Consider the following 11,525-nt stretch of genomic DNA (forward strand, 5'->3'; position numbering starts at 1 on the left):
TTCTCAGAGCGCATCCTCCAGATGTGTTTATACACTTGAAAATATCAACTCCTAACATTCTAAAATTGTTCATATATGTCTTCACGTATAAAACAATATTTTTTGTACATCGGTCTATTTACTCTCCACGCTAATATTTTCAAGCTAAGAGGCGAATGGACAAAATCATTTTATTTAGAGAGAACAGAGTTCAGTTTAAATATGCTTTCCCCCATAATTCTCCACAACAACGCTGTATTAGCCTCCTCAGCTCCTGAATCTCCCAGCACGTGGAGCAAAACGTCGCATATCTGGCCGATAAATTCTCAGCACAACCCGAAAACACATCGGAGGGCCAAACAGCACAACTGCGTCAACCTATGCAGTTGTTAAGGATATTACAGTTGTGAACTGCAGTTGCTACACCGACAGTGTCTGACAGGTACGGTGTTTGCGCGCAGGCCATGGTGGATGCTGCAAACCGTCAGAGGGATGTGGTGACACTGTCGCATCACAAGCTGAGCGTGGAGGAGGCAGTGGCGGCCGTTACCGCCCCGTGCTGTGGGGCCGTGTCCCTCTTCATCGGCAAGTCGGACACGCTGCAGCAGGCAGCACTTACAGTGACACAAGTCTATAGGCATGCCGAGGTAGCCATGTGGCTCAAAAGTGTGGAGCTGGCACTGTTGAGATCCTGGGCTCGACTCCAGGCAGCTGCCTGTGATTAAACCGGGTTCTCTTGTGTAGAGAGTAGATGGTCTTGGGCCAGTGACCAATCTCTGCACAAATAAACTCCAACATCATATGTTGTATACATTTCAGCTCTGGAGGATTAAAACTGTCAGTTTGACTGTCATGTGACAAACATTTATCTGTGTAGTATGGCGGTTTGGAAAGTATCACTCCCTACTGTGTAGAAAGCAGTCTCTTAATGGGATCTCAGAAGTAGGTATGTTATCTCCTTGTATGGGTCATTCTCTAGCATGGGGTAATGCACTGCTCTGAGAGAGGCTGGAACAGATTCGTCTTGTGACATAATGCCGTGATCACGATCAGTAGACATTCTCGCTCCCACGATATGTCCACACATCGAATCGTGTGAATGAACATTAATTATTATTTACAATTTCATGCAAATTATATGTAAATGTGGCATTATACATGACCGGAGCTCACAGACTTACAAGCGAGACAGAATTTTTATTTGTAAAAATAAAAAAATAGATGATAAAAACAAAATATAATTGAATAAAATTGCAACCCAAAATTGTGACAATGAATAACAATGGGGGGGGGGGGTCAATGTTCATATGGCTACAAATCAGTACACAATACGAGTTTGCTGTCTTGGCAGACTGTGCGTATCCACAGATACGACACGTTATTATTCTGTACAGTTTTGCACTTTACTCTTTTTCCCCAAATTCGCATGTTTCATTGTACTATCATCATCGTAGTCGTGTCACACGCCAAACAAATTTCCATTTCAAACTCACAGCTTGCAGTGCAGCACCCTGTGCCGGAGAAGGGCTCTGGAAGGTGATGTCTAAGAAGTATTTTGAGAGTCACTTGAAAAGGCCTCTATTCACCAGTGCTGCTGCTGTGAAACATTTGTCCAAAAGTGCCATTCTGGCAAACAGCCTCAAAACATTTTATTTTGGAAATGAAGCAAGGCGTCTCGCGTCTGCGTGGGTCTTCCCGGTTGCGCTGTGTAGCTCTCCGATGGGTTTTCGGCTTGTGCCTGGTTTTGTTGCGCATGAGGTTCCAATTCAGCTCCTGAAGAAGCTCCCAGCACGTGGAGAAATACGTCGGACATCATGCCAAACAACTGCACGGTACAACACGGAAAACCCATTGGAGAACTAGACACCTCGTTCGTTTGTTCCTTCATGTGCTTCATTCTCAAATGTGTCACTCGCATGCGCTTATTGACGCCTGCCTGCCGTTGCCGTTGCGATAAACGGGGTCGGGGACGCTGTGATGAATGCAGGCATGACACGCGACAGCTTCGAGGCGAGGAGAGTGGTGCGGCTGGAGTACGAGGCCTACGAGTCCATGGCGATTGCGGAGATGCGCAAGGTGTGCGCAGCGATGCGCCGCCAGTGGCCTGCGTTGGAGCACATCGCAGTGGCTCACCGGCTCGGGTTCGCAAGCGCAACCAATCACCCGTTGTTTTTCTATCAACGTCAACAACAATGCACATTCGTGTTGTGTCTAAATGCAAAAGCATCTCAAGACGCTCTCACGCATGTACGTGGTGGGGAGCGTTGGCGCAATGGCCAACAGAAATGGTAAGCGGTATCAGAACTTGTCCTGGGCCTCTCCTAGCTCTACTCTGCCTTAAATGAGTAGCCTAGTACAGTGTGCGAGCATCTAAACTTGCGCGTTAAAGGTAGGTAGGCCTGGGTCCGGCTACACCACCCCGGCGTGTGCCGCTGTGCCTTTCTTAATCGGTGCCCACTTAACAGCACTTTGACTGACAGTCTGCATTGCCGTACATAGGACATTTGGCTATGTACGGCGCAACATAAGTTCAACAGGCATACATTTGGTTTTGTGCAGTGTGGTGCCGGTGGAGGAAGCGAGCGTGGTAATCGCCGTGTCATCCCCGCATCGCCGAGACTCTCTCGATGCCGTCAGCTACTGCATCGACAGCCTCAAGGCCACAGTACCCATATGGAAGAAGGTGAGTGGGAGCTGTTCTCTCAGAATGAAACCAATCTGCTGTCTCTCCGTTGAGTCGCTGTGAACATTAGGCTGCAGACCTGTGAGGTCAATTATGAGTTACTCAATCATCGGTGGACGAATGCTGTAGTGGTAAGCACACTGTATTATGTACAGGTAGTCCCTGACTTACGATGGAGATGCGTTACGACGACCCCATCGTAAGTCGAAAATATCGTGAGTCGAAAATGGCCTAGCCTACCCAGGAGTCTTAAAGAATGGTGATAATTTAGCAAAACAGAGCAATTTACAGTACCGTACTGTATAAACTATATACTGTATGTATTTATTAATTACAATACATGCTTTTTCACTAAAATTGGGCTTTGAAAAACATAAAACAGAAAAAAATACACGCGCTAACACCGTGACAACTTAACTCTGTCGACCGCTGGTGAGAGTGAGAGGCATCACCACACAAGGCGGGAGATGCGTACATTCCGGCAGCATCCCAACGTACAGTATCGTACCTCGTACGCTGCTGCGTTTGCCTGCCGTGCGAACTGTAAAATATTTTACAATTTTGTCAAATCGCTATCGCCATCGTAAGATCGATATATCGTAAGTCAGACCATCGTTAGTTGGGGACTATCTGTATTTGTTTATTCATTGTGATCTTATTGTACAGCACCGTCAGATGTTGCTGTTCCTGTTTTTTATCGTAGGATTATAAAATATAAATTTTTAGTGACAAGTGATTGCATTATGTTAACTGTTTATTTTAAAGTAGTTTTGTACACTATTATTTTAATTACTATTCCTTAATTTATAAAATATCTGTCGCGGCGCTTTGAGGCGATTTTATTGCTAAAAGGACAATCTAAAATAAATAAAAACGATCGATTGTGCTATGATCCTGGCGATATGAGTTTTATTCCTGGCTACGGTTAAAATGATGACGAATATCTGACCTGGTCCTGGGTCTCCCCTAGGCCGACTGGGCCTAGTATTTTCTTCTTATTTGTGTAACCCAACTGATGAAGAAGCTGTTGATGATTGCTCCCCATACATCTATCAAACAGTGATTTTTCCTGAGTATTACAATACTTTTGCGTGTTCACTTCATTGCCACTTAGCAATACAACCTCAACAAATATGAGATCATTTGTACTTAATGATGATGTGCTATTCAAATAATAAAAGCTTTCACAAAATTTGTGAATAGATTTACTGGATAAAGATTTGCCTTGAGTAAAAACTGTAAACATGCATCTTCTCGGTTCTTTCGGTAAAGTCACGTAGAAGGAAAATAATAAAATAATAAAAATAAAACATAATCAAATAATTCTCACGACGTTTCGGCCACAACGCAAGTAGCCGTCCTCAGGTGGAGAATAGGTCTGTCGAGGAGAACAGGTATGTCGAAGAGACAGAGTCTCCTCGACAGACCTGTTCTCCACCTGAGGACAGCTACTTGCGTTGTGGCCGAAACGTCGTGAGAATTATTTTATTATGTTTTATTTTTATTATTTTATTATTTCAATTCTACGTGACTTTACCGAAAGAACCAAGAAGATGAATCCCGGCAGTCACGAAAGCTTTAAATCGAACTCTAAACATGCAGTCATTTGTATTTGATTTTTAAAAGTTTCAATGTTCTACTCAAGCTTATGATGTCAAGCTTTTGGAACCCTTGGCAGTTTGCGTGAGAAGAGTTAAATACTCTTAGGTTTTTTGGGTAAAGTCACGTAGGTAAAAATAAAATAAAAAATTAATAAAAGTAATAATAGAAATAAAATAATAAATCACGACGTTTCGGAGGCAACACAAGTCTCCGTCATCAGGTGGGACCGTCACAGCGAAAATTACTGCATCAAGTTAGCTGTGACGGTCCCACCTGATGACGGAGACTTGTGTTGTCTCCGAAACGTCGTGATTTATTATTTTATTTTATTTCTATTGTTACTTTTATTAATTTTTAATTTTATTTTTTACCTACGTGACTTTACCGAAAAAACCTAAGGGTATGAATCCTTGCAGTCACGAAAGCTTCAAATCTAGAAGAGTTAAAGTTTACCACTCTGTCGATTTAAGGGGCAATTCTGCGTGTGGATTTACAAGGTGTTGTGTTTGGATCTGCAGGAGGTGTATGACACCAACGAGTACTCCTGGAGGGAGAATAAGGAATGCACTTGGACCGAAAAACAGGGAAAACACGAATGCGGCACGAATGTACGAGACTCTGAAGATGCAGTTGACACGTCCTCGTGAACTCATAACGCAGTATTAACATGATCGTGATTCTAAGTTCATTTTAAATATACAGTAATAATAATTGCGTTTTTAGTTATTAACAGTTGGACATTTTCCTGGCCTCACTGGAGATTACTTGGTAAGGATGCAAGATAGATTACACCAGCAGTATAATGCAACTTGAATTTATATATAGTGCCTAAATGGAATGAGACACACACTACTAACTCAGCATTTGTTTCTTGATTGTTGGCTCAATTGTGTAATTGATCTGGTGGTCATATCTAACCTGGCTGCTCAGAGTCTTAAGGGTTAAGCTGTCTTAATCCCGAGGTGTGCTGAGTGGGAGGTACAATATAGATAATAAATTATGCACAATGTATGTGTTTAAAATATTGTTTATTTGCGTTCGGTTGAGTATACGGTATAAACATTGTTTCATGAGGTTCATTGCAAGATAAAGTGTAATGCCCTCATCCTACCCTCTTCGTACAGCCACGTACCAATTGCTTGGTGAGGTCACTGTGTGCAGATCTAAATGCCTCTGACAGCTAAATTCTGTGGCCCACAGCATGGGAAATCTCAATTCCAAGTGGCAATGACAAAACACCACTTTTCTTGTGGTTGTGCAAGTGGGGTGGTCCCAGCTCATGACCTGCTTGGATGATTATTACATTGAAGTTCAAACGAAAAGGCTACCAGATGCAGAGCATTTTATTATTTAACTCTGCTGATTGGGTGGGTTTAGCAATTAAGCTGCGGTCCCCAATGTCTGGCCAGCATGGACATATTTATGTAAGCTCACGTCACATTGAACCCACCTGCCCAAGCCAAATTTGTAAGTCCCAAGTTCAGGGTGAGAATCGTTATCAGGGTAGAAGTTCAATGAGTGTCCTTGGTGCATTCATTTGAGGCCATTGCCCTAGATGCCTGTAGAGGCAGCTGAAGCATTCTTGGCAGTGAACAGAAAATATTTGCCTTTGTTGAACTCTCGCGTTAATGAGCGTTACCTTGTAGGATGGGGCCAGTGAGGGAGAATGGCCCAAGTGATTTAGGGGAGCTGAGGGCTTCACTCATAGGAGGTAAACTCATGTGACAGATCGGAGGTCAGAGGGAAATAGTCGATGAGTAACTTGGAGGGCCCCTATTTAATGGCAGGCCCCCCGTGGTAGTGTTCAGAAGCCTTGTGATGGCCTGGTATGCAGGTCAGCAAGGTTATTTGTAACATGGGAACTATGGCAACCAGGATGCCTACACCTTGACTCACATTGCAGAGGGGAACATGGCTAATGATGGGTTAAGAATGTGTGTATAAGAAAGAAAAATTCTAGCTAAAACTACATGCCCCTTCTCTACGAAAAACTCGGTACATTTTTTCGTATAAGTGTGTCATTACACAGCACTTAATAAAGGAAGCGCATGATGGCATTTAAGCTAGATTTTTTTTTTAGAAGACGTACATGAATAGACAATTTTGGTATTTTTGTCTGGTCGTACGTGCTTTTTACAGTTTTGAAATGCCAAATATATAGGAAAGTTACGTTTTAGAAACATGAGGGGGGTGGAAATGGGACTGTATGGTCTAACTGGACATCAGCAAAGAGCACTTGGTGGTAGACCTAAATTCAAATCCTAAAAGTAACAACAATCCCAAGTTTTTTTTGGCTAATTAATTTGTTTTCAAATTTTTGGGATTTATATAAGCGTAGATTTGATTGCGTTTGTGCTAAGTTTCAGCTTTCTAGCCTGTATACAGTGTCATGAGAATTCAAACCAATTCTCTCACAAGCAGATAGATACACATCTTACGTGGGGCACTGTCAACGTTTGGAGGACTGACTTGCACAGTGTGTGAGATCGAGGCCGACGCCGCTCGTAGTGCCCCCTCGTGGCAATGAACCGGTAACCCACCGGCCACGATGACGAGTATCGGACAAAATGTTTGCGTTCGCGGTGAGAAGGTGGTGGGGGCCGAGTTCTTTTGGGCCTTTTGTCTTTTCGTGCGGAGGAAGTTGACTCAGCCGAAAGCGAGTTCTTGGTGCGGTGCGTAATCATCGGCACTGGGGTGACAAAGGTGGTCGAGTGTGGGGTTGGTCGCCCACCCCCTCGTGCACAGTGGCGGCCTTCATAGTTGCTCGCTAATAGAATTTACCGCGACATACTGTCGACGAGACCGGAGATCTAAGCTCTTTAAATAAATAGTATAGGAATCAAAGGGCATCCGTGTCGCACATTCACCGCAAGGTGAACAGGGAGTGGCCGTGCAGATTTATCTCGAGGCTCGCTCACCAGCATAAAGGCCAATCTATATTTGAAGTTTTCGTGACTGCAGGGATCCATAATCTTTGGTTTTATTTGATTCCTACGTGACTTTACCGAAAGAACCAAAGAGCAGGACCGCCCTGAATTATCATGAGCAGAGGGTCGGGGAGACCCCCACATTTTCCATCACTCACCTCACCAATGATCACCCACACCGCTCACATGACTGATGGACGAAGTGTTGACGGTACATGCTGAGTGTGAACGGCACTTTTTTGTGAGTGATGAGCGTGCGGTCAGTGTTTATACTGAGCGCGTTGTTATACTGGTAGGAACCTCCTGGTTACACCAGCCCACAGGGGATTATTGTGTCCGTCGTGCAGGGAGGGGCTTGGTGGGGAGGGAGGGGCTGGGTGGGGAGGGGCTGGGTGGGGAGGGTGGGGATGGGCTGGGAGGGGCTGGGTGGGGAGGGGCTGGATGGGGAGGGGCTGGGTGGGGAGGGTGGGGCTGGGTGGAGAGGGGAGAGTGGGGAGGGGCTGGGTGGGGAGAGGCTGGGTGGGGAGGGTGAGGTGGGGCTGGGTGGGGTGGGGCTGGGTGGGGATGGGCTGGTCACAGTTTATTTGCTTACATTGTCATTTGAAAAATAAAGGTAATTGTGACAATGAAAATTGTTTTATAACAGTGTGTATTTTCACGTAACTTTTGTGGTTTAAAAAATGTCAAAAGGAACTATTGGCCCCCGGGCATCTTCACTTTATCAAATGTGGCCCTCTTTGCAAAAGGTTTGGACACCCCTGCAATAAGGCGTTCATCAGATGCAATAGCACATTTTATCCAGAAGAAGGTGCACCACTCATTGCGATTCGCGGGCGGTTCCTGGGGTTTGTATCGCTTTCCAACTAAGGTGGAAGGCATTAATGCATTAGTCCCGTCTGTCTGCAGCGGGGAGGAAAGTGACAATAACTCTTGTAACGATGATCCATATAGAACTACATTTTAGTGCCAGGTTGTGTTGCTATTAGGGACTTACCCGATGGATAAACAGGCACAATTTGACGTGCGGCCGTCTTGTGCGGCTCGGAAGATAATGTGATGATACATAATCATCAGCCATGATCAATTCATCTTCGTCGTCACCAGCCATGATCAAGCCAACAATTAACGATGTCAATTACGAGAGAAACCCATCAACTTCACAAATGACGGTGCAGGCTGGAAAACCATACTCACGGAAACGTCTAAAGAGCCTCTGCTCATGCAAAAACCTTCAGCAGTTCCTAAATAATGCCATTGTGGTCCTCTTCAATCCAATGCTTGATCAAGGCCTCCCCACGCTGCCGAATCTCCCACGGTCCTGCGATGTAAGACGACAAACGGTACCTGCACATGGTCTGATTTCATCGCTCCATCTCCACGGTGGATGTTCTCTCGCCGGCGTGTTCACTCGCTCAGCTGCTACTCTGTCATTATTCTCGACCATCGGGCACAATCCCTTCTAACGACGGGTCTTTGTCAAGGGCGGTCTCTCCATATAGGCGAGGTAGTAGGCGGTCGCCTAGGGCGTCAAATTAAGTGGGGCGCCAAATTCGAGGAAAAAAATATACACATACAAAACATAACGAAGATGCCATTTCAATTCCCATGCGCATACAGAGTGAATATGAATTATAATTATTTTTAGTATATTTATGAGAATATTGGTTGGACGGACGGACGGACAAACCGAACAAGTATGCCTCTGTTAAATAAAAGAAAACATTAAAGGGAAAATAGGGGCAAAATTTTTCCCAGTTTACCAAAAACCTCAGCCAAGATCTACCCTTGGGATTTGGGAGTGGGGGCACCGACTGCATGGTTCGCCTAGGGGGCGCAAGTTGCTGGCAGCTAGTCTAGGGTGGCCCCTTGTCTTGGTCCAAGCCCACTTCTATGAGGTTGATGTCAAACACATTCCTGCGGAGGGAGCTGGTAGGAACGTTGGGTTGCTCGGTCAATGGCCAGGGTCAACGGCGGCGTGGTGTATTCCGCAAATATGCCCGACTGTGAGGGTGGGCACAAGCCGGCGTGAGTAGGTTAAACGTTGAGTTTTATAAGGGCACCACGGGGTGACCAGCCCCTCCCCACCCAGCCCCACCCGCACCCAGCCCCCCCACCCAGCCCCACCCTCCCCACCCAGCTCCTCCCCACCCAGCCCCACTCTCCCCACCCTCCCCTCCCCATCCAGCTCCTCCCTGCACGACGGACGGACGGACACAATAATCCTCTGTGGGCTGGTGTAACCAGGAGGTTCCTACCAGTATAACCTGCGTCTACTCTATGAAGTCTAAATCTGCGTCATTTTAAGCATGTACCTCTCGATGCTCCGTTTTTTTGTTGTTAATGTTCGTGATGAATGTCATAATAACTGAGGATGGGCCAAACATTATGTTGTACATTGGTAACATTGATTAATTGGTTCTGATACATGGAGGTTATGCTTTTGATGTGTATTACGCTGGGATAAAAAGAGGCTCAACATGTATTTTGGCTCTTTGATGAAGATAAAACACTGGTCCCTTTCCAAACGTATTTGACAGGCGTGTATGGACTGCAGATTGGCTTCAAGTTAATATTCTGGAAAGAAGACACAAATTTGATATTGGCGTCAGGGTCGGGATTGAACCCCCACACTCCTGTATTTTAGGCTAGATAGAGACCCTGCAGCAACATCCTTGTGCCATTGTATATTGTTGTGGAAATTTGTCATTCTTTTTTACGAGATATCCTGGAAAGTAACGTAAGGTTGTGTTTAGTGTTGACCCTGCAAACCCCAGTAAACAAGGAACGTTAGGCAAACGTTAGTCCAATCACATGCTCACGTTTGCCCAAGGTTTGGCGTGCTTCCTGGGACAACAGACCTCTCTCTGTCTTTTGATTATGTTAATAATCATTGCTTTTTAATATTAATATGATCCATTACTGCAAATAGTTTATTTAAAAAAAAACACCATGAGTATCATAAATGTTTTATTCCAGTCTTTGAGTGTACATCGCTGGTTTCATTAAAAAATATTGAGTGTGATATATCGATGTGTTTCTTTCAATGTCCCAAAACCTATTAAAATCAATACTTACGGGGACAAGTGCGTGTTGGAAAGCATAAAAAACGTGGACATGCATGATTCCTTGTTTTACATACTGTAGCTCACAGAACATCGCTCGTTCCTAATTGTAATCCCATAAGTCCCTGGTTTCTTATAGTACGAATAAGCCCTGTACAACAAAAAATATCTCAAGTATAAGTTACACTGTTGGCTAGCATTACGTTTTTACTGATTAAATGTATTGTGGCAATTTGAGGTGAACAGCGTCATCTATTGATGTTAAATTCAGTCGTGAAAAATCACTGGTGAGGAGATATATTGATCAGCATTTAATCAAGACATTGGCAATTGTAAATAATATCTGTGTAACCGTGGCAATCGTTCTTGATTTGAAGCTTTCGTGACTGCAGGAATCCATACTCTTTGTTTCTTTCGGTAAAGTCACGTAGGTAGAAAAATTATAGATCACGACGTTTCGATCGCAACACAAGCAATCGTCATCAGGTGAGACAACCACAGTAAAAAAGAAACGCCTACTTCAGCAGTTTTTTCTTGCTGTGGTTGTCCCACCCGATGACGATTGCTTGTGTTGCGATCGAAACGTCGTGATCTAGTATTTTTCTACCTACGTGACTTTACCGAAAGAAACAAAGAGCGTGGCAATCGTGTCAGGTGGTGGAGGGTTAATGAGAATAAGTTTGGTATAAAACTACGACGTGACCTAACCCCAAAACATACGGATCAAAACAGAAGCGATCATAAAAACAAGTATAACCCGTAAAAACAAAGTTTTTCACTATAAATCCTTTATATGCGTGGCGGCTAGAGTCCTCTCGTCCTCTGGCTTGAGATGGCTGCCACCTATGGGTCAGATGATTGTCTGGCAGCATTAAACAATTGGTAATTAAATATTTTAAAAAAATTCCCTAAACAGTGTAAAATTTAGGAATTTTTTTTTTCACGAAAATGCATTGTCACGCACAACGAGTCTGTGTGCAAAATGTCAGCTCGATTGGATCACGGGAAGTGGGTTAAAAACGACCGAAAGATTTGCACGGTCCTAAGCAAGCAAGCAAACTTAATATAAAGGATTTAAAAACACATTTCCCGATCAACCACGACTCCTATGATATGTTGATTTCGTGGGGTCCATAAAAAAAAACTATTATCTGCAGTTATCAGCCGTTTTCCCACCCTGCTTTGCAATTATTCACGAATAAGGGGAGTCGCAATTAATCCGATTTTCCGAGATTTCTTTTTGTTTTTACGGATAATAGGATCGACAATATT

General features: G+C 44.2%; 1 protein-coding gene across 1 annotated transcript; it reads left to right on the top strand.

Moving 5' to 3' along the window:
• The first annotated feature begins 443 nt into the window (after positions 1 to 443).
• LOC144935321 (molybdopterin synthase catalytic subunit-like) lies at positions 444 to 7,350 on the top strand. Its single transcript, XM_078861880.1, has 4 exons — positions 444 to 564; positions 1,967 to 2,120; positions 2,539 to 2,662; positions 4,783 to 7,350. The coding sequence occupies exons 1-4, from the start codon at positions 444 to 446 to the stop codon at positions 4,909 to 4,911; spliced, it is 528 nt and encodes a 175-aa protein (XP_078718006.1). The 3' UTR covers positions 4,912 to 7,350.
• The last annotated feature ends 4,175 nt before the right edge of the window (positions 7,351 to 11,525 follow it).

This window comes from Lampetra fluviatilis, chromosome 13 (genome assembly GCF_964198595.1).
Source record: "Lampetra fluviatilis chromosome 13, kcLamFluv1.1, whole genome shotgun sequence".
NCBI classification, from domain to species: domain Eukaryota; kingdom Metazoa; phylum Chordata; class Hyperoartia; order Petromyzontiformes; family Petromyzontidae; genus Lampetra; species Lampetra fluviatilis.